The sequence below is a fragment of the Hyperolius riggenbachi genome, chromosome 4, assembly GCF_040937935.1.
Source record: "Hyperolius riggenbachi isolate aHypRig1 chromosome 4, aHypRig1.pri, whole genome shotgun sequence".
NCBI lineage: Eukaryota > Metazoa > Chordata > Amphibia > Anura > Hyperoliidae > Hyperolius > Hyperolius riggenbachi.
In genome coordinates this window covers 154,081,413-154,109,176 of record NC_090649.1, presented here as the reverse complement: position 1 = coordinate 154,109,176, position 27,764 = coordinate 154,081,413, and the positions used below count along the sequence as shown (strand labels likewise).

The 27,764-nt window shown below is 43.7% G+C and overlaps 1 protein-coding gene across 1 annotated transcript in view; it reads left to right on the top strand.

The window, feature by feature from the left end:
* The first annotated feature begins 88 nt into the window (after positions 1-88).
* ANKUB1 (ankyrin repeat and ubiquitin domain containing 1) overlaps positions 89-27,764 on the top strand; it is a 77,494-nt gene continuing 49,818 nt past the window's right edge. Inside the window, exons 1-2 of the mRNA XM_068279255.1 lie at positions 89-178; positions 8,555-8,698. Coding sequence (XP_068135356.1) covers positions 89-178; positions 8,555-8,698 — 234 coding nt within the window. The remainder of the gene's footprint in view (positions 179-8,554; positions 8,699-27,764) is intronic.

The following is a 27,764-nucleotide window of genomic DNA, read 5'->3' as shown; positions in this document are numbered from 1 at the left end:
ACTAATCAGACGTGCTGCAAGCAGCAGATGCAATATAGGCTTTGTTACCCAAGGCACGAATTATAATTCCTGATCTATTGATGGCAACATGAAGATCTTTGTAGCTTTTGATGGTGTCTGTGAATCTTTTGATTTTCTTCCTGGGCAAACCGTTAAAGATGCCAAACAGGTGATCAAGGTAATTCAGCTTCTTTACAGTGCTCTCTCAGCATCAGCAACAAGGGCTGCTAGTCAGAACATTTGATGGGGAGTTGGTGATTAGTAGACAGAACAGTGACTACTTGTAAACATTGTGCTTTTGCAATAATAGCTTACAAGGTGCAAGTCCCAGTGGGGGACTTTCTGTATTCTCGCTATGGTTTTCTTTTATTTGCTTTGGTTTCCTCCTATAACCTAGAAACAGCTCATTTCTAAATAGAGCGAACCTAGATAGCATCAATGTGTATTTGGAGGAATATTACAATGTTAGATTGCGTGATCTTAAAGAACCACTATGTCAAAATGCTATAAAAAATTAAAATACATGTACACTCACACATCTAAGTACAGTGGGAATCCACTAAAAGAACCATCTTTTATTACCTGCTTTTCACTGTCTTTAGAAATGCACTACAATAATAAAGTGCTGGATTTGGCAGCAAATGATTCACACAAAAAAAAAAATAAGCGGCTCAAAAATTGTGTGGCGCCTAAATGACCTAAAATAGTGGCTATGGCGGATAATTTGGCTGCCGGAGTTCTGCTATAGTATAGGCAAACTCCAGTTAGCAGCAGTGAATGTGGGGGTTACTGAGGGAATAGCGGTACTACTAAAAATTACTTTAGATGTTTCACAGTTTTATTTTATGTTTAAAAACTTGCCCGTAAAACGTGGATTTAATGTTTTCTTGTCTCTGCTCAATGACACACTCTTTCTATGTCCCAGAGTTAAAATATAAGAACTATTGACCTTTTTTATCTATCCCCTGCACTCAGAAGCTGTTCCCTGTCAGGGAATAGCTGTAATTCCCTTATCAGTGAGGGTTAGGCTATAGTCTGACTTGGTCCCAACTGGAAAGAAACTTTCACTTGCATACTTGAATGTTATTATTTATTTGTATGCTTGATACTGTACAAACACAGGTCTAGCTCATCATGTCACATGTCAGCTCGGGTACACTTTAAGGAACACCTGCCAGTAGATTACTTCAAGTTAACTAGTGACAAATGACCTGATGCACTAAACTTTTATCATGAATTATGACTTCTTTTTACTACCTTTTCTATGCCATATCTTTTTAGCTCAGCAAACAAAAATAATACCATATTAATAATTAGGTAAAATAATTTTGATCAGATTTTATTTAATTTGGGAGAAATTATTTAATAAAAAACGCTCATGAGAGATTTTTTTTCTTTTATCAGGGTAACTTAAAGAGAACCCGAGGTGGGATTTAATTATGTTACTGGGGCACAGAGGCTGCTTGTGCACACTAACACCAGCCTCTGTTGCCCCATGGTGTGCCTCAAAGACCCCCCTGCGAGCCGCTATACTCCCGCAGTGCTGGCGACACGCAGCATGTCGCCAGCACAATGTTTACCTATGCGCTGTCTGTCAGCGCCGCTCCCCTGCCTCCTCCGCATCGGCGCTACCCGCCCGTGTCCCTTCCCTCCTGTGGATAGGAGGGAAGTGACGCGGGCGGGTAGCGCCGATGCGGAGGAGGCGGGGGAGCGGCGCTGACTGACAGCGCATAGGTAAACACTGTGCTGGCGACGCGCTGCGTGTCGCCAGCACTGCAGGGGGTATAGTGGCGTGCAGGGGGGTCCTGGAGGCACACCATGGGGCAACGGAGGCTGGTCTTAGTGTGCACAACCAGCCTCTGTGCCCCAGTAACATAATTAAATCCCACCTCGGGTTCTATTTAAAGGAATACTGTAGGGGGGGGGGGGGGGGTCAGGGGAAAATGAGTTGAACTTACCCGGTACTTCTAACGGTCCCCCACAGACATCCTGTGCCCGCGCATCCACTCACCAATGCTCCGGTCCCGCCTCCGGTTCACTTCTGGAATTTCAGACTTTAAAGTCTGAAAACCACTACACCTGCATTGCCGTGTCCTCCCTCCCGCTGATGTCACCAGGAGCGTACTGCGCAGGACCAGTATGGTCTGTGATTGCGGGAGGCGGGGCCAGAGCATCAGTGAGTGGCTGCGCGGGTACAGGACGTCTGGGGGGGACCATTAGAAGCCCCAGGTAAATTCAACTCATTTTTTCCCGACCCCCTACAGTATTCCTTTAACCACTTTAGGATCCTTGGTACGCATATCCACGCCCCTTTAAACTTCACGTGCGGATCAGGGGCGTAGATATGCGTACTGCTGCCTTACCGTCGCATTCACGATCCCCACGCTGTTTTCTGCCGATCCACCGTCGCAGCCCCCTCCATCTGTGATCAAGATGTGAGAATCTTTTGATTCTCAATCCCGATCACTGTTCCCGTGTATTCGCAGAGCTTGTTAACGTCGCATAAGCTCTGAGACCCGACACTTCCGTGTTCGACTGGGTTCTATTAATAGAAACAAAAAGTAAAATACACCTATTTATGCCACTATACTGTTTTCCATAGCAAGGTTATTATTATTTTTTTTATTTTATTACTTTTAACCCCTTACATCCCTGCCCCACAGTTACAGAAATAAAACACTTGTTAAAAAAAATTAAAAAAATTACATCATTTAATTTTTTTTACATAAATAGTTACCTTAGGGACTTTTGTAATACGGATGTCATGAGTACATTTTTTCAAAAAAAGTTCTTGTAATAAGTGAAAAAGTATTAAAAATCCCTAAATGGAAAAATGCTCCTTCATTTCCAGTTAAAATATTATCACCATACATTGTACTAGGGACACAATTTAAACGTTGTAATAAACCGGACAAATGGGCAAATAAGATGCGTGGGTTTTATGTACCAAAGCACATTTTATTTTAAAACTATAATGGCTGAAAACTGAGAAATAATCATTGTTTTCTTTTTTCCTTATTATTCCCTTTACAATGCATATAAAATAAAATAATTCAGAGCAAAAACTACCACCCTAAGAAAGCATAGTTTGTGGCGAAAAAAAACAATATATAGATAATTTCAGTGTGATAAGTAACAATAAAGTTATCGCTGAATGAATGGGAAGAGCGCTGAAATGCGAAAGTTGTTTTGGTTTTTAAGGGGAAAAACCTGTGATCCTGAAGTGGTTAAAATGGAAGTTTAACCTAGGATTGAACTTCATCCCAATCAGTAGCCGATACCCCCTTTCCTATGAGAAATCTTTACCATTCCTTAAAGTGGACCCAAATTAAAAATACAAGATTTCAGAAATAAAATCTATTTTCTAAAGTATAATAATAAATAGCTGCCTTTTTTCAGCTGCATGATGACAAATATAAAATATTTTACATTTATTGGAGGAACCCCTCCCTTCCTTTCAAATTGCCGGGACAAAATCCAGCAAACTTGTGGAGTAGATAGTGTCCAGCAAGGAGGAATTGCTATTGGCTGCCACCTGTATAACCCTAGTTATGAAAAGAGAAGGGTGAAAAGCATGCATTGAAATGCTCATAGGCTTGAAGGAGTGTTTATTTATCTTTGTATGTGTCACAGTGGTGCAACTAAATATTTTTAATTAAAAAAAAGTTTGGTTTGGGTCCGCTTTAAATAGAGCATCAGGGGGATCTGTGTGTCTAATATTGGGGCGAAACCCCTCCCACAGTGTGAAGTCATCATGACCATGGTCTTGACAGTTTGCAGTCCGTAAACCTCATTGCATTGTGGAAAAAAACAGCTTTTTCCAACTGACAAGCAAGCAGTATCTTCCTCTGTGCATAGCATTCTCAGTGAAGGAACATTCTGTACAGATCACCAGGATTAAAGATGTCACCACCAGTGATAGATTTCAGGATGTAAATCAGTGAGAGGGAATACTTTACAATGGACAAACACTGACCAAATAATCTATAAATGAATATTGTAAAATTTATTCAGCAATTTTATTCATTATGACATTTTTACCACAGTTCCTCTTGGAGGCAGGGGTCAACAAACTCCCAATTGCGAGCTACTCATCGATCACTGCCATGTGACTGGTAGACCAAGTTGCTGTGCAGACCCATCAGAAGTCTTTCCAATTCCCTAGCAGATGGAGGGTGAAGGGACACAGCTGATGGCATAGCTACATTTTCCGTGCCATGGTCTTTTGACCCTCCTCTCGTTTCCATTCATGCCCTGATAAGTGATGTCATACTTACCTATGATGAATGTGATAGGTGGATCAACAGAGACCACTCACCAGAACAGGAAGCTGTAACTGTCAGCAGTTTCTCTGTGCTCCTCTGCCTATGGGGGAGAGTTACATTTTAGGACATTGTGTTGAACATGGGGTACAATGGCCACCCTGCATGCCCCATGCAGGGACACTGGGGATTGGGGATATAATGGCTGTGCTGAATTATTTTGGAACATGGGAGGAGGGGAATATAATGCATATAATTGCCGCAATGGTGGATACGTTGAGTGGGGATGGGGGTATAATATCAACCCTGGGGAACATACTATGACACTTGGGGACATCTTGGCCACACTGGTGGATATGCAGGTACATCAGAGAGGGTTATGTTGGCTGCACTGGAAAACGTATTGGTGAAAGGATGAAGATGGGCTGAAGAATGGTGGATGCCATGGCCACTCTGGTGTATATGCATGGACCGGAGGCTGGGGGGAATGTAGCTCTAATTTAAAATGTGCCTGTTGATGGTAATATCTGCCTCTTGCTGGTATTATTTTGTATCATTGTTAAGTGCCTCTTATTGATAATATTGCCACTGTATGACTGAGATATCACCACACCCCATTCTTAGTGCGCACACCTGCTACATGTTGGCCCTGCCCCCAAAATGTGCTAGTTTGCACTACACACACCCCCTACCCCCATCCTACTTCGGGGTTTTGGTTTCTTTTAACTTTTGCATTACATTTTTAATTACAAAGCACCAATCAAGGAGGAGGAATACTGTATGGCTACCTGCAAAGTACCCCTTTGCTTAACGGGAACATGAGACCAAATCATGGGAAGCAAAAGCAAACCTGTGAAAATATCATATATGTTGCTGTCTTGTATAATTACTGCACTTTTAGCTTCAGTATAATTTTTTGCTCTGCAATAACCTTTTTTTGTATGTGTATAGAGTGAGACTTGCATAAATCAAAACATTGTGCCTCCCCTTTCTCCCTCACTAATCTGCTCCCTTTGCCAACTGTCATCTCTTGTCATGGTGACAGGATTAGTTGACACAAGGTTTCTATTGATCTAGTATAGCTATTCTTCAGAGGGAACTAAAGCTGTACCCCAGGACATCAAGCATGGAGCATTATTTCTTCTTGTTGCCCATAGTAGCCAGTTACATTAATTGATTTATCTGAAAGTGAAAACAGTAAATATAACAGGTGGAAGCAGGGCCAGCCTTAGGTTTCACAATGCCCTGAGTGAAACTACACTTTGGTCTGCTACTAAGAACACTAAGTTCTTGGTAGCAGCAGGTGTTGGGTAGCCAGGTATGCCCCTAGATATTAGTATTAGATAGTCAGATGTGCCCCTAATAGTATTTGGTAGTCAGATGTGCCCCCAGTATTATGTAGTTACTCCAACTACAGGTAGCCAGATGTTCCTGCATAATTATTGTAGCCCCCCAATATTGGTAGCCAGATGTGCCCCCAATATTAGGTATCCACCTCAGTATAGATAGCAAATGTGTTCCAGTATTAGGTAGGCCCCCAGTATAGGTAGCAGTGGTGCCCCTCTTAGGTAGGCCTCCCCGTTAAAGGTAGTCAAGTGTGCCCCCCCCCCAGGGGGTAGGTAGCCAGATGTGCCCCAGTATCAATTACTTACCAGTATAGGCAACAGATTCCCCCAGCAGTAGGTGGTCCCCGTATAGAAAGCAGATGTGCCCCCAGTATTAGGTAGGCCCTAGTAACAATTTTTGCCCTCCCTCAATATAGGTAGCCAGCTGTGCCCCCATTATTAAGTAGCCCTCTTTAGCTCCAGTATAGCCAGCAGACATGCACCTCCGCCCCCTCTGGACTAAATAGTTTTCCCAAGTATAGGGAGCAATAAACCTCCCTTCACCACACTACCTCCATGCAGAGACACAAGTGTAGGCAAAGCATGGGAGGTTACTTCCCCCTCGGCATCCAGCTACAGTGGCTCTCTATGAGCCCTGTGTCCAGCCCCACTGTATTGTTATAGCAGCATTGTTTCTCATGTGACACAACAGTATATGCTGGCGGGGCACAGGAATGACTCCTGTAGCCATGGAGATGGGATACTTGACAAGCGGCTGGTAGAGAGCTTCTGTCGCTGGAAGATGATAGTTGAGCAATGTCTCCCCTCAGCTAGGGGGAGCAGCATTGGGGAGGCATCTTTCCAGTGCCCCTGTCTATGTGGTGCCTTTTGCGACTGCTTAGGTCAAAGGCCGGTCATGGGTAGAAGCAGGAAAATATTTTTGGGCCAGCAGAGGTCATTCTCATTTCGGCTAGCTTTCTACAATTCAACCAGAATATTTGGTTTTGATAATGATCTATTGAGCATGGTAGAAAATTCTGATCAAGCTTTAGAACAAGTTGCATAATGTATAGTGGATTGATTTGATTTTTCAACCTATTAAAAGGAAAAAAAAGAAGAGATTGTACAGTGTATGGCCTTCATTACAGTGAGGAAATGTGGAGAACAGACTGTACTCTCCTACTCTAATTTAACTGATACCGTTCCCTGGTTTTTACCCCTTAAAGAGAGCCCGGGCTGGGCTCATATAATTAAAAAAAAACCTAGGCTACATGGGCTGGGTTTATCAGGTAGCCACAATCCCCGCCGCTCTTAAAGAGAAACTCTGACCAAGAATTGAACTTTATCCCAATCAGTAGCTGATACCCCCTTTTACATGAGAAGTGACTATTCCTTTTCACAAACAGACCATCAGGGGGCGCTGTATGGCTGATATTGTGGTGAAACCCCTCCCACAAAGAAATTCTGAGTACGTACTCTTGGCAGTTTCCTGTCTGTGAACCTTGCTGCATTGTGGGAAATAGCTGTTTACAGCTGTTTCCAACTGCCAAAACAGCAAGCAGCAGCTACATCACTTGCCAGCAGTAAAAATGTCACCATGTGATAAATGTCAGAATATAAATCAGGGATTTCAAATATTTTACAATGGGAAAACACTGACTAAATCATTTATACATAATTATTGTAAAAATGCAGAACTTTTTTATTACATTATTTTCACTGGAATTCCTCTTTAAGGCCTGCACTGCCTCACTTTCGTGACCTCTGGGTCACGACGCTTGAAGGAGAGAGATCTCTCTCATGGGGGGGGGGGGGGGGGGAAGGGGGGGGAGTTGACCAGGGAGAGACAGTTGCCCAATGGCAGCTCTGGAAAGCCTGCAGGAACACCCCTAGCATTGTGGGAGGCGCCAGGGACGAATGAAGAAGACATCAGACAGGTAAGATTGACCCCCCCCCCCTAACCAACCCCGCACAGGTTTATTGGGAGATATGAATTAGAAAGAAAACAGAAAGGCGGAAAGTTGCTATTAACACTTGTTATATTTGTATATGCATTTAACTTATTAAGAAAATTTTAATACAGGTTTACATTAATGTCAGCTTGGTTTAATCAAGTGACAGATGCACTTTATTCCTGATACTGTTATTGGGAATTAGATAACTGTATTGAGCCGTAGTGTTGGTGCACCACACTTCAGCACTGAATCTGCAGGGAACGTCTCTGATACTTGCTCCTTTTGGCTTTGGAAGGAGGAAGTATAAACTCACATGATATGCGCCATAAAGTGCTAGTAGGTGAACTTCCTCTCATTCTGTCTGCAGAATTATTGCTGAATGTGTTGTGTTCAGGTGAATTTGGAATGATGTATTGAATTCAAAACTCCAACACTTTGGAGAAGTCATCTTCATCTCTTCTTTCTCCAATTATCTTTCTCCATTTTAGAATGCAATCAGATTGGTCGTTATGATTTGTCAAATAGATAGTCCCTTAGTTTTATACTTGAATCAAATGGCCTGTCACTGAGCTCTGTGGTGTGAAAAATGTAGGATGCTTCGTGTCTTCTAGATGTAATTTATCATCCAATTTTAAAGGAGTACTGTAGGGGGTATGGGGAAAAAAGAGTTGAACTTACCTGGAGCTTCTAATGGTCCCCTGCAGTAGTCCTGCGCTCGCGCAGCCACTCACCGATGCTCCGGTCCCCGCCTCCGGTTCACTTCCGGAATTTACGACTTGGGGGGGGGGGGGGGGGGGCTGCGGGGGAACATTAGAAGCCGCAGGTAAGTTCAACTCCCCCAGCCCGCTACAGTACTCCTTTAAGTAATACAACCTTCAGAGCAAACAGAGTAAGATATCGGACTAAATATGGCAACCTTAGTTGTACTAAACTGGACGTTATGACAGATACATATCATGCTTATAGACTGAACTTTTTAGAACTGTTTCACAAGGAAATATATCTTTTGTAGGACTTTTTCCACATCCAGCTATTAGATGACAAGCAAGGGAGGAGATATCTGGAGCTGACCTATGCAGGAGGGGTGCTGAGAGACGAGTGGGTGCTCACAGATGCTGGCATTACTATTTGTTCTACTATTAAATGTGTTGTGAAGGTAAGTCCATTGTAGTACAGTATGTCAGTACCATAAGGAAATGAAATTGGCTTCTGATCATCGCACAGAGCTCAGATGTCTTCGAACAGCTGAGTGTCGTGGTGTCAGCAGCACGGTCATTTATGTTATTGATTGTAGGATGCCTTTAAAATAAACCCGAGATGAGAATGATATGGAGGCTGCCATATTTAGTTATTTTTAAACAATTGCCTGGCAGATCTGTTTGTGCTGTCACAACAGCCTCCTTTAATGTTATTTAACATTATTTATATTCTTTGTAATAGTATATTCCAGTCCCCCTGCAAGATTTAGTTATTTAGCATTTCCCAACTGTAACTCCCTGCTCAACAGCCTTGTCTAGATGTTTCTGCAACAGTTGAGTTCAGTTAGTGAGGCGATCCTGCTGTGCTTGTAGTCGCATCATATTTTTACCTATGAATATGCTCTAAAAAACATCTTTGTATGCTTTCAACGCAAGTAAAGATACTACAGATTATACTTGGAGTCATTATTTCATCGAGTAAACTGCCTGTGGAGGTTTCTAAATCAGTGTGGAGTTATACTGCTATACAGACTGGGTCTTCTGGAGTATGCCTCACACATAAAGCGGGAATTCGAAACAGAACAGTAAAAATACGTTATCTGCAAGAAGGTAATGGGATTTCCTGTCAACTCATCAGTAAAGGTTTAATCTGCAATACGATAAAGGATTACCTAGCTACATGTCAAACACAAATCTACAAAGAGTAAATAGACATTCAGCAAAAAAGTACAAGAATTGCCTGTCTGCCTTCCTACAGTAAATACAGTGAGTACAAACTGCTTCAGAAATTGTACATTTCTTCTGTTTGGGACTATCGCTATTAAGTTTAAAAAAAAAAAAAAAAAACACTGATAAGATTCATAAGCATCATATCTGCAGCCATAGAACATGTCTATTTCTGCGCATTCTATTAACATGGAAGATTAATTAATTCTCGGCCAAGATGATTCAGATAAACATGTTGTACTACCTGAGAGACCAAGGCGGTCAATACATCTTTCTCTAAAGGCAAGAGAGAGGTATGAAGCAGAAAGTGAAGGAATGTTTCATAGTCTGTCTGAATTGTGGATAAAAACGCTGCAACACATATCTGATATTGAGAAGACTGGCAGTAATGGAGAGCAATTAAACAATGCACTTACAAGACTTAAGAAGACATATGAAAATTACAGGAAACTCTCTGAAAAATATTCTTCCTTTCTATCGCAAGTTAGTACAGAACAAGCGTCAAAAGAGTTGAATGACTTTACCACCGCTGATCAACAGAGACATGTTACATTTATGGAAGCGAAGTTACAGTTAGAGAATAGGATAGCAAATTTTATCGAAACTACATCCTGTACCTCTATTTCTTGTAGACACTCAAAAAAACTGTCAGTGCAAGCAACCTCTCACAGATTTACTAGATCATGCAAATCGCTGCAGTCACTCTCCCAGAGGTCAGCAATAAGCATTCAGTTAGTCAAAGCCCGTGCAGAAGCAGAGGCTGCGAAAGCACAATCTTATTGCTTTGAACAAGAATCGACTCTTAAAGCGGACGCAGCATGCAAACAGGCGGACGCAGCACGCAAACAGGCGGACGCAGTATGCAAACAGGCAGAAGCACAGGCAGAAGCAACACGTGCACAGGCAGAAGCAACACGTGCACAGGCAGAAGCAACACGTGTGCAGGCAGAGACAGAGTCCCAGTTAGAACTTCTGCAAAAGAAAAGAGAAGAAGCAGCAGCTCTAGCAAGGTTAAAGGTCTTCGAACAAGCTGTGGAAAAGGAAGAAGGAATTAATTACCCTAGCCTAAAGTCTGCTGACGATCCTGCTAAACGAACTTTGCAATTTGTTATGAACCAGAACAATGGATATACTCCCCTGCATACAGCTGAAGTCTCTGCACCTACCTGTTCAGCAAGTAAGCAGCCAGAATGCATACCGTTAAAACATGAATCTCAGTTTAACACTGTACCTTTGAAGGATTCTGCTATGCTGTCCAACACTACAAGTCCAAGAGAACAAATCTATACACCTTGTCAGACTTTAGCAAGATATAATCACAAAGAAATATCACAAGCAATTGGAACAAATCCCATGAATCTCATAACACAGTCTTTTTCAAACTCCCATGCTCCAAACATCACACAGATCAAACCCTCGCCTGGAGTAAACGCATCTGCATCTCCATTCTCTCCATCACCACTGGAACAACACAAGCCACAAACTGTCTGCAGTGGTGACGCATTTCCACATACAGAAATAAAATCAGAGAAGTCTGAAATTGTAGAAGTTGGCAAGTATATGAATTGCCGAGAGCTTCTTAACTCTGGACTAACGAAATTTGATGATCAACCAGAAAACTACAGAGGTTGGCGAGCTACATTCAAGACTATAATCCAGAACCTGGAGATTGAGCCTATAGGAGAACTTGACCTACTTATCAAATGGTTGGGACCACAGTCATCAGAACAAGTTAAAAGACTGAAATCTGTTCATTGCGATGATCCAGCAACGGGTCTTAACATAGTTTGGGAAAGATTAGAGAGAGTTTATGGATGTTCTGAAGCGATTGAGCTTGCCTTATTCAAGAGACTTCGAAACTTCCCAAAACTGTCTAACAAGGACAACCACCAGTTTCAAGAATTAACCCTCCTGGCGGTTTGCAAAAAAATCGCCAGGGGGCAGCAAATCTTTTTTTTTAAATTTTTTTTTTTTTTTTTCATGTAGCGAGACAAAGTCTCGCTACATGATAGCCGCTGCTCAGCGGCATCCCCCAAGCCCCTCCGATCGCCGCCGGCGATCGGAGATCCGGAGATCCCGTTCAAAGAACGGGATCTCCTGGAGGGCTTCCCCCGTCGCCATGGCGACGGGCGGGATGACGTCACCGACGTCATCGACGTCGTGACGTCAGAGGGGACTCCGATCTGCCCCATAGCGCTGCCTGGCACTGATTGGCCAGGCAGCGCACGGGGTCTGGGGGGGGGGGGGCGGCCGCGGCGAGAGGAATTGCGGCGGATCGGCGGGTAGCGGCGGCGATCGGGCACTGCACGCAGCTAGCAAAGTGCTAGCTGCGTGCAGCAAAAAAAAAATTATGCAAATCGGCCCAGCGGGGCCTGAGCGGTGCCTTCCGGCGGCATAGCCCGAACTCAGTTCGGGCTTACCGCCAGGAAGGTTAAGCGACCTTCTTCATGAAGTAGAAAGAGCCAAGGCAGACCCACACCTTCCAGGTCTTGTCTACTTGGATACAGCTCATGGTGTAAACCCAATTGTACAGAAGTTGCCACCGAATATTCAGAGTGAATGGGCAAAGAAAGGATCTAAATATAAACAGGACTATAAAGTATCCTTTCCACCTTTTTCTTTTTTCTCCAAATTCATTAGAGACATAGCTACTGTAAAGAATGTCCCAAGCTTTTTATTTTTTGATACTACAGTTCTTCCTTCAACATCTTTAAATTGCGATACTGAAGGCAAGTTTAAGGACTCACGGAACTCTATCTATGTTAAGAAGACTGGAATCTTCTCAAGTTCTCAAGACTCTGATTTTAAACCACAGCAAGTCAAGGAAAATGATCCTAGGTATCAATGTTCTATTCATAACAAGCCACACCCTCTTAGAAATTGCCGTGTGTTTAAACAAATGCCCTTTGAAGAGCGCAAGTCTTTCCTCAGAGAACACGATATTTGTTATAGATGTTGTGCATCTACAGACCACTTTGCTAAAGACTGTAAAGTTCCTGTCAAATGTTTTGACTGCAACAGTGATAAACACATAACGGCTTATCATCCTGGTTCTCCCAAAGAAGTGCTTCAAACTGCTCAAGCCTCAAAGACCACACCAAGTTATGGCAGGGAGAGCACTGAGGAAATGACAGCATCTGCATCCACAAAATGTACTGAAGTATGTGAAGAAGGATTCCACAGAAAGTCATGCAGTAAAATATGTCTGGTTAAGGTATATCCAGAAGGACGACCACAGAGCGCAATGAAGATGTATGCTATCCTTGACGACCAGAGCAATCGTTCATTAGCAAGTCCAGAATTCTTCAACGTATTCAATATTCAAGGAGAAACCTGGCCCTACACTTTACAAACTTGCTCAGGCCTGGTTAAGGTATCTGGAAGAAGAGCACATGGTTTTGTGGTAGCATCTGAGTATGGAAACACAGAATTTCCACTTCCAACACTTATCGGATGTGATCAGTTGCCAAACAATCGAGAAGAGATCCCTACACCAGAAGCAATTCTTTATCATCCTCATATGAAACACATAGCCAGTTACATTCCACCGCTTGATGATGATGCAAAGATTCTCCTTCTTTTAGGCAGAGATATCCCAAGAGTCCATAAGGTGCGACAACAATGCAATGGACCAAATGATGCCCCTTATGCACAGAAATTAGATTTTGGATGGGTCATAATAGGAGATGTTTGCTTAAATACATTTCAAGAGTCTTATGATGTGTTCTCATGCAAGACCAGCATCAAAGAATCTGAATGCACCTTTCATTCACTTAAACATCCTTTTAACTTTCAAGTTCAGGAGAGTTTCAGTTTAAAGACTTCATGCGATGTACAAAAGCAAATCAATTGTAAGGACAGTTCTCATCAAGACTTCGGTGACACTATATTCCAAATAACTCGTGATGACAATAAGACAGTTCCTTCCATTGAGGATAAAGAGTTCATAAACATCTTGAATAATGGGAGAGGCGCATGCGCGAGGTCTCTGGAATGGCTGCCTAAGCCCTGAGCTCCAGCCCACCGCCGCTACAGAAGAGCCGTTCTCCGCTCCCCTACGCCCCAGATCCGCACGGCTCAGACCAGAACAGGCACCCGGCAGCCCCCTCCACTCCATGGCCGCAAAAGGGCACTCCAAACCGCTGCAGTCACCGGGCGCGATGGATCGTTTCGTCCGCCCGGCGGGCACCCAAGATGGCGCCGACCAGACGGAGCATGCTGACATCAACTCCACACAGGCCTGTATAATCTCGGACTCCGCTCCGATCACTGCTGCATTTCTAGAGTCCACTTTGGACAAGCACTGCAAAGCTATGCATGACTCTTTACAAAATCTTTTTCTCGCTGCCATAAAAGACATTAAGGCCGACATCACAAGTCTAGGAGAGCGCACCAGCGCCCTAGAGGATAAAGCAATCACTTTCTCCCAAAAACAGGCTGCCATAGAAGATGAAAAAACTATCATACAGTCAGATTTGAAAGCCATTCGTATATCACAGGAAGACTTTGAAAATAGGGAAAGGAGACAGAATCTAAGGGTGAAAGGGGTCTCTATGTCAGTTAAACCAGATCAGATCAAATCACACTTGTTGGAGTTATTTAAAACGATAGTAACAGACTTTTCAGACGAACTATGGCGCATGGACAGAGCCCACAGATCTCTAGGAGAACGCCAGCCTCACAATCAAAGGCCCAAAGACATCATAGTCCGGATGCATTATTATGAAGCTGAAGAGGCCCTGTTGCAAGCACTGCGCAAGGTACCCTCTCTCTCTTTTAAAGGGGACGAGATTCATATTTATAACGATCTATCTCTCATCACCCTGGCAAAACGCAGGGCCTTGAAACCAGTTACACAACTACTTCGAGATGCTGCCATCCCCTATAAATGGGGCTTCCCCTTTCGTCTCATCGTCAACCGACAGGGAATGACCTTCACTCTCACTGACATAGATGACGCCCCCCTCTTCCTCAAGCAAATGGGGCTCAAACTCCCGTCCCTACACCTAACTCAAAATCCTAGATCTCCTACCACCTCCTCACCACCCAGAAAAGCACGACATATCTCGGACTGGACTCGTGTTCCTGTACGAAGCCTCACTTTCCCACAACCTCAAGATGATATGGAAACACTGCCCAGCTGAACTCTATACTAAACAAACCACTCCCCAGCATAGCAATCCCTATGCTCCCCATACTTACCTATGAAGCCCCAACATAGATGGAACTTGATATTATCTATTTCACAACTACACACCTGTTCTTGGTCCTTACTCCTTTAGATGCTGGGACTCCGGTCCCTGGGCTGACCCTTCCGGGACTTCCACATGCACCTCAGGAGGTTTGCCCGCGAGCTGACCTGGCTCCTACGGAGCCTGGCGACCTTTAAGGCTTCCTCAATTAGACAACTTTTTTTTGTTGTCACTACATGTGGCCACTTACTTTACAGTGGCGTCAGATACTTACCTACCTATCAACCAATGCTTGTTCATACTGTTTATCCTGTTATATCTCATTTGTTGATATGGATGTTTGTTTTGTTATGGTTCTTTTCTCTTCTTGTGAATCTTACCCTTTGTGAATCAGATTGGCCAAACCCTATCGCACATGCTCTCAGCAAACCACATAATATCATTGATCATGGTTAAATTAATAACTTTGAATGTGAAGGGCCTAAATATACCTCAGAAAAGACGCTCTCTACTAAAAGACCTAAAGAGACTGGACATAGACATTGCTATGCTTCAGGAAACCCATCTTCGGCAACAAGATTCTATCAGACTAGGAGACAAACTCTACTCTAAGGTATATTTGGCCTCTACCTCAACTAAACGGGCAGGAGTAGCTATTATCTGCAGGTCAAACCTCCCCCTTCAGATCACCAAATCAATATCTGACCCAAATGGCCACTATCTCCTGCTCATTGGTTCCTTAGCTGGCAAACCCATTACCCTGGCTAATATATATGTCCCTAACCAGAACCAAACTGCCTATTTATCCTCTTTCCTAGATAAGCTTCAAAAAGTAAAGAGCGGTACCCTCATTCTAGGGGGGGACTTCAATCTAGCTTTCTCTGCTGTTAACGACAGAAGTTACTCTAAAAATACCACCTCCAGAAATACACATGAACGCAATTCCCGCAGGTTCAGAGCGCTCATGAGAAAACACACTCTATTAGATTTATGGAGAATTGCCAACCCTAAATCCATTGAATATACCTTTTTCTCACCACCCCACGCTTCCCACTCTCGGCTGGACTACTTTTTTGCCAACTCATCACTATTGCCCCTACTAGACAAATCAGAAATACTACCAATGGCCTGGTCAGACCACCAAAGCGTTACCTTGCAATTGAACTGGCTACACAGACCCCACAAACCTCTACATTGGAGACTCAATGAATCCCTACTAAGAGACAAATCTTTTGCTGAGGGACTAAGTGAGGAATTGCGCTCATTTTTTAACACAAATACTGGTACGGTATCGTCCTCTGGAATTCTATGGGAATCCCATAAGGCATTCATACGGGGACTATTTATTGCTGAGGGCTCCAGGCGGAAAAGACTTTCCTCCCAAAAACTCCTTACCCTTCACTCTGCCCTGACTAAGGCACAATCATCTTACAAAATGGCCCCCACACAGGAACACTACATCACAATGCAGAATTTAAAACAAGAAATTCGGGCACTACAAATTCTCCAACTTGAAAAAAGCTTAAAATGGTCCAGGCAACTTTTCTTTGAGAGGGGGAACAAACCACACACTATATTAGCTCGAAAGTTAAACCCCAAATCATCCCAACAAATGGTTTATTCCATGAAAGACGTTGAGGGCACAACCCACTATGACCCACAAAAAATCGCCCACATTTTTGTAGACTATTACTCTCAGTTATATAACTTACCAGACCTATCCAATAATCCCCTCTTTTCCCAAAGACTAGACACATTCCTCTCCCAACTAAATCTTCCAACCCTCTCAGAGACCCAAATTGCACAGCTTAATGCCCCCATTTCGGAAAACGAAATCATAGAAATACTAAAATCTCTCCCCTCCTCCAAGAGCCCTGGTCCGGATGGCCTTCCCTATTCCTATTATAAAACTTTCAAGTCTGTACTAGTCCCACAACTAGTCAAAATAGCAAATAAGATACTCCAGGGCGAACAACCGCCCCCTACCATGTTAGCCTCCTTATTAACAGTGATTCCTAAGGAAGGGAAGGATCCCCAATTACCCCAAAGCTACCGACCTATCTCCCTCCTCAATTCAGACCTGAAAATCATAACAAAGGCTATGGCCAACCGCCTAAACCCCATCTTAACCACATTGATCAATAATGACCAAGTAGGCTTTATTCTAGGACGACAAGCCGGAGACAACACCAGGAAAGCCATAAACCTTATTTCGCTTATGAGTCAAAGTGGCAGGCCTTCTCTGCTCCTAAGTTTGGATGCAGAGAAGGCCTTCGATAGACTTTCTTGGCCTTATTTATTCCGGGTACTAGAGCATCAAGGTTTCAAGGGACCCTTCCTTTCCCTGCTTAAATTCTTATATTCAACCCCATCCACTTTAATTAAACTCCCCCTTGCACCCACGCGACCCCTACTGATACGAAATGGCACCCGACAAGGGTGCCCCCTCTCCCCCTTATTATTTGCCATCAGCATTGAACCCTTAGCATCAGCAATTAGACTAAACCCGAATATACACGGTGTCCGTCAAGGAAGGCATGAACATAAGATATCTCTATTTGCTGACGACGTCCTACTTACACTCACACAACCCCTCATCTCTCTACCGGCACTACACTCTACTATACAAGAATACGAATCCCTCTCAGGCTTTAAACTGAATCAAGACAAAACAGAAGCACTGCCCATCAAAATACCCCCAATCCTCATGGCCTCCCTAAAAGCCCACTACCCTTATAGATGGAAAACTCACGCCCTAAAATATCTAGGGATCTACCTCACACCTACATACTCCTCCTTATATAAACAAAACTACCCTTCACTGATACAAACTATCCTTCAAGACCTCCATAAATGGACTGCCTATAAAATATCCTGGATAGGGAGAATATATTCTCTAAAAATGAATATTCTCCCACGTCTCCTATATCTATTCGAAACCCTTTCAATACAGGTCCCCTCGGCTCAGCTGTCTAGGTTGCAATCTGAATTTTCCAAATTTATATGGAACCATAAACGCCCAAGGGTGCATAAGACGATTCTCCTCTCTCCACGAGAATTGGGAGGCCTTGGAGTTCCCCATCTCAAATTATATTATCAAGCTGCCCACCTCAGACAGCTGACCGAGTGGACTACTCCTAGAGTCTACACTAAGTGGGGCCTAATAGAAGCCACAAATATCCTCCCAATCTCTTTGGCTTCCCTTATTTGGGCACCACCCCAACCAAAACCCTCTCTGACTAATATTTTACCCACTATCTCCTTTACCATCCGCATATGGAGGACCGCAGCACCTACTGCTCACCTTCAATCCACCCTCTCACCACTATTACCAATACTTGGGAACTCGTCTTTTCAACCTGGAACCTCCAAAGATTTCATGACCCGCTGGTTTAACCTGGGCTACTTCAATCTTAAAGACTGGTTGGATCCACGGACAGGCAAAATTTGGGACAGACCTACATTGGAAGGAAAAATTCCTTTCACCCCCCAATTATTCCTGGAATACTACCAGGTCCAACACTTCATACATAAAATCATTAGTGGGACCCCCAAAATCCCTCCCTATACACAATTTGAACGTATATGTGAACGTAGAGGATACCAAAAAGGATTGATCACCCTCTTACAAACCAAATCAAACTCCCTCACCCCTTCCCATCCTTACATGACCAAATGGGAGTCCAGTCTTTCCACCGCTATCTCCCTAGAAGATTGGATTGACATATGGGAAAATGCTAAACACAGCTCTATGTGTGTACAAATAAAAGAAAACATTTATAAGATCCTCTATCATTGGTATTTAACCCCAGACAGACTTTCCAGAATATACAATGGAGCTTCGGATCTATGCTGGAGGGGCTGTGGGGAAAAGGGTACCCTTGCACACATCTTCTGGTTCTGCCCCCTAATTAACAAACTATGGAAAGACACGCAGTCACTGATTAAATCGGTTACTGGGGTCCCGGTTCCACTCGACCCCCTCAATATGTTATTAGGCAAAACCCTGCCTGCTGTTCCCACACACTCAATGCGCTTAATTAACCATATACTGACTGCTGTCAGACTCTCCATAGCAGCTGCATGGAAACAGATAGCCCCACCCACAATCTTGGAGGTAAAATCTAAAGTTACCTGGTACAAAACAATGGAACAAATGACAGCCTCCCTGAGAGACTCTGAAGATCGATTTCACAAAATATGGGACCCTTGGACCTTCAACCCTTCAGGCCACATACCTCCCTAGCCTCCGCACGGTCTTTTTTTTTTTTTTTTTTTTTTTTTTTTTAAGGCCCTTCTGACTTTCTCCATCCTGCTCTAACCCCTGAAATGGAAATCTAGATTCTGCGATGTGGGATACTGGGCAATCGTGATTCACATAATGTCATAGGTTATAAGATTTCTGATTGACTTTATGTAGTAGGTATAGTTACCTTCCCCTACCTCTACTCCCTACCCCCCCCTCTCCTCCCCGTCCCTTAGCCTTCCCCCCCACTATATAGCTCTCTTTACCCTTTATTAGATGTTACTCTATTAAACGACACTGTTACAGCAAGGTAGATTACTGTATAAGCCACATGAAGACTGGCAGAAGATCTTGTTTACCCATTCATGTTCTTACTTGTCATGACCTTATTCATATTTTGCATTTGACTCATACGGTCTTCATGTATTAATATAATTCTTTAATAAAAACCAGAGTTACAAAAAAAACATCTTGAATAATGAATTCTTCAAGGATGAAACTAACAGTTGGGTAGCTCCTTTACCGTTTCGTTCACCAAGAATTAGACTTCCAAATAACAAGAAACAAGTTATTTCTAGGCTAACTTCACTTAAAAAAATTCTGAAGAACAAACCCGATATGAATGATCACTTTATAAAGGCAATCACTAGCGATGATGGAAAGGTTCGCAAGGTGAAAGTGAAGACAGCAAGAAATGATAGTGTTAAGACTTTGTTTAGACCCATCAGGGAGACAGTCTTTGGCCCGGTTCACATTAGCGGTCGCGGTCCGGAATCGCCGTGCCGGAGCCGGACCGCATGCAGAACGGACGGAACGGACGCACGGCATAGCAATGAAAGCCTATGCGTCCGTTCACATGCGTCCGTTTCGTCCGGACCGGATCCGGACCGGATCCGGACTCCGGCATAAGACCCAACATGCGCTATTTTTTGGTCCGGCTCCTCCGGCAGCCGTATCCGGAGCGGAGCCGGACTGCACCATCCGGCCAATACAAACCAATGAGAACCGGAGAGCGCACAACACACTGGCTAAAAATCCGGATGTTCTACCCCACTTCCTATGCGTATTGAAGCGGCGATTTTGGATGGGGACACATGGGCAAGCATTTTGGAGTGGAGCAGCAGTGATTTTAAACGTGCTGGAGATGTTGGCAGTATGTCGGAGGTGGAGGTGAGTGCTAAACAGCAGAGGGCCTGATTCCACAGGTCCACCTTCTGCTGACCTCCCAGACCCCAACATTTTTATTCCTTTTCTAATATCTTTTGCCAAACGGATCCGGATCGCATCCTGATGAACACCTGATGCAAACTGACCGGATCCGGATCGGATCCGGATCAGAACCGTACGGTTCCGATCCGGATCCGGTCCGGATCCGGTCAGGTCATCCGGTCCGTTTGGCAGAGAACCGCAAGTGTGAACGGGGCCTTACTCTTGCCTTCAAATGAAGATGTCTTATCTACTCTATCCAAGGGAACAGCCTGATATGCCTTCGAGTCTACTGAGTTACATCCTTTCTCCAGTGATGGAAGATTCTTCGAAGATCTGCATTCAAGAATTAATGTTTATGTTTTCTCTCTTTTCTACAAGTCTTAATTATACATATAGTTTTCAATGTTAAATTGTATATATATAGTGTTATCTACCGATACCAAGCGGGGAGTGTGCTGTCACAACAGCCTCCTTTAATGTTATTTAACATTATTTATATTCTTTGTAATAGTATATTCCAGTCCCCCTGCAAGATTTAGTTATTTAGCATTTCCCAACTGTAACTCCCTGCTCAACAGCCTTGTCTAGATGTTTCTGCAACAGTTGAGTTCAGTTAGTGAGGCGATCCTGCTGTGCTTGTAGTCGCATCATATTTTTACCTATGAATATGCTCTAAAAAACATCTTTGTATGCTTTCAACGCAAGTAAAGATACTACAGATTATACTTGGAGTCATTATTTCATCGAGTAAACTGCCTGTGGAGGTTTCTAAATCAGTGTGGAGTTATACTGCTATACAGACTGGGTCTTCTGGAGTATGCCTCACACATAAAGCGGGAATTCGAAACAGAACAGTAAAAATACGTTATCTGCAAGAAGGTAATGGGATTTCCTGTCAACTCATCAGTAAAGGTTTAATCTGCAATACGATAAAGGATTACCTAGCTACATGTCAAACACAAATCTACAAAGAGTAAATAGACATTCAGCAAAAAAGTACAAGAATTGCCTGTCTGCCTTCCTACAGTAAATACAGTGAGTACAAACTGCTTCAGAAATTGTACATTTCTTCTGTTTGGGACTATCGCTATTAAGTTTAAAAAAAAAAAAAAAAAACACTGATAAGATTCATAAGCATCATATCTGCAGCCATAGAACATGTCTATTTCTGCGCATTCTATTAACATGGAAGATTAATTAATTCTCGGCCAAGATGATTCAGATAAACATGTTGTACTACCTGAGAGACCAAGGCGGTCAATACATCTTTCTCTAAAGGCAAGAGAGAGGTATGAAGCAGAAAGTGAAGGAATGTTTCATAGTCTGTCTGAATTGTGGATAAAAACGCTGCAACACATATCTGATATTGAGAAGACTGGCAGTAATGGAGAGCAATTAAACAATGCACTTACAAGACTTAAGAAGACATATGAAAATTACAGGAAACTCTCTGAAAAATATTCTTCCTTTCTATCGCAAGTTAGTACAGAACAAGCGTCAAAAGAGTTGAATGACTTTACCACCGCTGATCAACAGAGACATGTTACATTTATGGAAGCGAAGTTACAGTTAGAGAATAGGATAGCAAATTTTATCGAAACTACATCCTGTACCTCTATTTCTTGTAGACACTCAAAAAAACTGTCAGTGCAAGCAACCTCTCACAGATTTACTAGATCATGCAAATCGCTGCAGTCACTCTCCCAGAGGTCAGCAATAAGCATTCAGTTAGTCAAAGCCCGTGCAGAAGCAGAGGCTGCGAAAGCACAATCTTATTGCTTTGAACAAGAATCGACTCTTAAAGCGGACGCAGCATGCAAACAGGCGGACGCAGCACGCAAACAGGCGGACGCAGTATGCAAACAGGCAGAAGCACAGGCAGAAGCAACACGTGCACAGGCAGAAGCAACACGTGCACAGGCAGAAGCAACACGTGTGCAGGCAGAGACAGAGTCCCAGTTAGAACTTCTGCAAAAGAAAAGAGAAGAAGCAGCAGCTCTAGCAAGGTTAAAGGTCTTCGAACAAGCTGTGGAAAAGGAAGAAGGAATTAATTACCCTAGCCTAAAGTCTGCTGACGATCCTGCTAAACGAACTTTGCAATTTGTTATGAACCAGAACAATGGATATACTCCCCTGCATACAGCTGAAGTCTCTGCACCTACCTGTTCAGCAAGTAAGCAGCCAGAATGCATACCGTTAAAACATGAATCTCAGTTTAACACTGTACCTTTGAAGGATTCTGCTATGCTGTCCAACACTACAAGTCCAAGAGAACAAATCTATACACCTTGTCAGACTTTAGCAAGATATAATCACAAAGAAATATCACAAGCAATTGGAACAAATCCCATGAATCTCATAACACAGTCTTTTTCAAACTCCCATGCTCCAAACATCACACAGATCAAACCCTCGCCTGGAGTAAACGCATCTGCATCTCCATTCTCTCCATCACCACTGGAACAACACAAGCCACAAACTGTCTGCAGTGGTGACGCATTTCCACATACAGAAATAAAATCAGAGAAGTCTGAAATTGTAGAAGTTGGCAAGTATATGAATTGCCGAGAGCTTCTTAACTCTGGACTAACGAAATTTGATGATCAACCAGAAAACTACAGAGGTTGGCGAGCTACATTCAAGACTATAATCCAGAACCTGGAGATTGAGCCTATAGGAGAACTTGACCTACTTATCAAATGGTTGGGACCACAGTCATCAGAACAAGTTAAAAGACTGAAATCTGTTCATTGCGATGATCCAGCAACGGGTCTTAACATAGTTTGGGAAAGATTAGAGAGAGTTTATGGATGTTCTGAAGCGATTGAGCTTGCCTTATTCAAGAGACTTCGAAACTTCCCAAAACTGTCTAACAAGGACAACCACCAGTTTCAAGAATTAACCCTCCTGGCGGTTTGCAAAAAAATCGCCAGGGGGCAGCAAATCTTTTTTTTTAAATTTTTTTTTTTTTTTTTCATGTAGCGAGACAAAGTCTCGCTACATGATAGCCGCTGCTCAGCGGCATCCCCCAAGCCCCTCCGATCGCCGCCGGCGATCGGAGATCCGGAGATCCCGTTCAAAGAACGGGATCTCCTGGAGGGCTTCCCCCGTCGCCATGGCGACGGGCGGGATGACGTCACCGACGTCATCGACGTCGTGACGTCAGAGGGGACTCCGATCTGCCCCATAGCGCTGCCTGGCACTGATTGGCCAGGCAGCGCACGGGGTCTGGGGGGGGGGGGGGCGGCCGCGGCGAGAGGAATTGCGGCGGATCGGCGGGTAGCGGCGGCGATCGGGCACTGCACGCAGCTAGCAAAGTGCTAGCTGCGTGCAGCAAAAAAAAAATTATGCAAATCGGCCCAGCGGGGCCTGAGCGGTGCCTTCCGGCGGCATAGCCCGAACTCAGTTCGGGCTTACCGCCAGGAAGGTTAAGCGACCTTCTTCATGAAGTAGAAAGAGCCAAGGCAGACCCACACCTTCCAGGTCTTGTCTACTTGGATACAGCTCATGGTGTAAACCCAATTGTACAGAAGTTGCCACCGAATATTCAGAGTGAATGGGCAAAGAAAGGATCTAAATATAAACAGGACTATAAAGTATCCTTTCCACCTTTTTCTTTTTTCTCCAAATTCATTAGAGACATAGCTACTGTAAAGAATGTCCCAAGCTTTTTATTTTTTGATACTACAGTTCTTCCTTCAACATCTTTAAATTGCGATACTGAAGGCAAGTTTAAGGACTCACGGAACTCTATCTATGTTAAGAAGACTGGAATCTTCTCAAGTTCTCAAGACTCTGATTTTAAACCACAGCAAGTCAAGGAAAATGATCCTAGGTATCAATGTTCTATTCATAACAAGCCACACCCTCTTAGAAATTGCCGTGTGTTTAAACAAATGCCCTTTGAAGAGCGCAAGTCTTTCCTCAGAGAACACGATATTTGTTATAGATGTTGTGCATCTACAGACCACTTTGCTAAAGACTGTAAAGTTCCTGTCAAATGTTTTGACTGCAACAGTGATAAACACATAACGGCTTATCATCCTGGTTCTCCCAAAGAAGTGCTTCAAACTGCTCAAGCCTCAAAGACCACACCAAGTTATGGCAGGGAGAGCACTGAGGAAATGACAGCATCTGCATCCACAAAATGTACTGAAGTATGTGAAGAAGGATTCCACAGAAAGTCATGCAGTAAAATATGTCTGGTTAAGGTATATCCAGAAGGACGACCACAGAGCGCAATGAAGATGTATGCTATCCTTGACGACCAGAGCAATCGTTCATTAGCAAGTCCAGAATTCTTCAACGTATTCAATATTCAAGGAGAAACCTGGCCCTACACTTTACAAACTTGCTCAGGCCTGGTTAAGGTATCTGGAAGAAGAGCACATGGTTTTGTGGTAGCATCTGAGTATGGAAACACAGAATTTCCACTTCCAACACTTATCGGATGTGATCAGTTGCCAAACAATCGAGAAGAGATCCCTACACCAGAAGCAATTCTTTATCATCCTCATATGAAACACATAGCCAGTTACATTCCACCGCTTGATGATGATGCAAAGATTCTCCTTCTTTTAGGCAGAGATATCCCAAGAGTCCATAAGGTGCGACAACAATGCAATGGACCAAATGATGCCCCTTATGCACAGAAATTAGATTTTGGATGGGTCATAATAGGAGATGTTTGCTTAAATACATTTCAAGAGTCTTATGATGTGTTCTCATGCAAGACCAGCATCAAAGAATCTGAATGCACCTTTCATTCACTTAAACATCCTTTTAACTTTCAAGTTCAGGAGAGTTTCAGTTTAAAGACTTCATGCGATGTACAAAAGCAAATCAATTGTAAGGACAGTTCTCATCAAGACTTCGGTGACACTATATTCCAAATAACTCGTGATGACAATAAGACAGTTCCTTCCATTGAGGATAAAGAGTTCATAAACATCTTGAATAATGGGAGAGGCGCATGCGCGAGGTCTCTGGAATGGCTGCCTAAGCCCTGAGCTCCAGCCCACCGCCGCTACAGAAGAGCCGTTCTCCGCTCCCCTACGCCCCAGATCCGCACGGCTCAGACCAGAACAGGCACCCGGCAGCCCCCTCCACTCCATGGCCGCAAAAGGGCACTCCAAACCGCTGCAGTCACCGGGCGCGATGGATCGTTTCGTCCGCCCGGCGGGCACCCAAGATGGCGCCGACCAGACGGAGCATGCTGACATCAACTCCACACAGGCCTGTATAATCTCGGACTCCGCTCCGATCACTGCTGCATTTCTAGAGTCCACTTTGGACAAGCACTGCAAAGCTATGCATGACTCTTTACAAAATCTTTTTCTCGCTGCCATAAAAGACATTAAGGCCGACATCACAAGTCTAGGAGAGCGCACCAGCGCCCTAGAGGATAAAGCAATCACTTTCTCCCAAAAACAGGCTGCCATAGAAGATGAAAAAACTATCATACAGTCAGATTTGAAAGCCATTCGTATATCACAGGAAGACTTTGAAAATAGGGAAAGGAGACAGAATCTAAGGGTGAAAGGGGTCTCTATGTCAGTTAAACCAGATCAGATCAAATCACACTTGTTGGAGTTATTTAAAACGATAGTAACAGACTTTTCAGACGAACTATGGCGCATGGACAGAGCCCACAGATCTCTAGGAGAACGCCAGCCTCACAATCAAAGGCCCAAAGACATCATAGTCCGGATGCATTATTATGAAGCTGAAGAGGCCCTGTTGCAAGCACTGCGCAAGGTACCCTCTCTCTCTTTTAAAGGGGACGAGATTCATATTTATAACGATCTATCTCTCATCACCCTGGCAAAACGCAGGGCCTTGAAACCAGTTACACAACTACTTCGAGATGCTGCCATCCCCTATAAATGGGGCTTCCCCTTTCGTCTCATCGTCAACCGACAGGGAATGACCTTCACTCTCACTGACATAGATGACGCCCCCCTCTTCCTCAAGCAAATGGGGCTCAAACTCCCGTCCCTACACCTAACTCAAAATCCTAGATCTCCTACCACCTCCTCACCACCCAGAAAAGCACGACATATCTCGGACTGGACTCGTGTTCCTGTACGAAGCCTCACTTTCCCACAACCTCAAGATGATATGGAAACACTGCCCAGCTGAACTCTATACTAAACAAACCACTCCCCAGCATAGCAATCCCTATGCTCCCCATACTTACCTATGAAGCCCCAACATAGATGGAACTTGATATTATCTATTTCACAACTACACACCTGTTCTTGGTCCTTACTCCTTTAGATGCTGGGACTCCGGTCCCTGGGCTGACCCTTCCGGGACTTCCACATGCACCTCAGGAGGTTTGCCCGCGAGCTGACCTGGCTCCTACGGAGCCTGGCGACCTTTAAGGCTTCCTCAATTAGACAACTTTTTTTTGTTGTCACTACATGTGGCCACTTACTTTACAGTGGCGTCAGATACTTACCTACCTATCAACCAATGCTTGTTCATACTGTTTATCCTGTTATATCTCATTTGTTGATATGGATGTTTGTTTTGTTATGGTTCTTTTCTCTTCTTGTGAATCTTACCCTTTGTGAATCAGATTGGCCAAACCCTATCGCACATGCTCTCAGCAAACCACATAATATCATTGATCATGGTTAAATTAATAACTTTGAATGTGAAGGGCCTAAATATACCTCAGAAAAGACGCTCTCTACTAAAAGACCTAAAGAGACTGGACATAGACATTGCTATGCTTCAGGAAACCCATCTTCGGCAACAAGATTCTATCAGACTAGGAGACAAACTCTACTCTAAGGTATATTTGGCCTCTACCTCAACTAAACGGGCAGGAGTAGCTATTATCTGCAGGTCAAACCTCCCCCTTCAGATCACCAAATCAATATCTGACCCAAATGGCCACTATCTCCTGCTCATTGGTTCCTTAGCTGGCAAACCCATTACCCTGGCTAATATATATGTCCCTAACCAGAACCAAACTGCCTATTTATCCTCTTTCCTAGATAAGCTTCAAAAAGTAAAGAGCGGTACCCTCATTCTAGGGGGGGACTTCAATCTAGCTTTCTCTGCTGTTAACGACAGAAGTTACTCTAAAAATACCACCTCCAGAAATACACATGAACGCAATTCCCGCAGGTTCAGAGCGCTCATGAGAAAACACACTCTATTAGATTTATGGAGAATTGCCAACCCTAAATCCATTGAATATACCTTTTTCTCACCACCCCACGCTTCCCACTCTCGGCTGGACTACTTTTTTGCCAACTCATCACTATTGCCCCTACTAGACAAATCAGAAATACTACCAATGGCCTGGTCAGACCACCAAAGCGTTACCTTGCAATTGAACTGGCTACACAGACCCCACAAACCTCTACATTGGAGACTCAATGAATCCCTACTAAGAGACAAATCTTTTGCTGAGGGACTAAGTGAGGAATTGCGCTCATTTTTTAACACAAATACTGGTACGGTATCGTCCTCTGGAATTCTATGGGAATCCCATAAGGCATTCATACGGGGACTATTTATTGCTGAGGGCTCCAGGCGGAAAAGACTTTCCTCCCAAAAACTCCTTACCCTTCACTCTGCCCTGACTAAGGCACAATCATCTTACAAAATGGCCCCCACACAGGAACACTACAT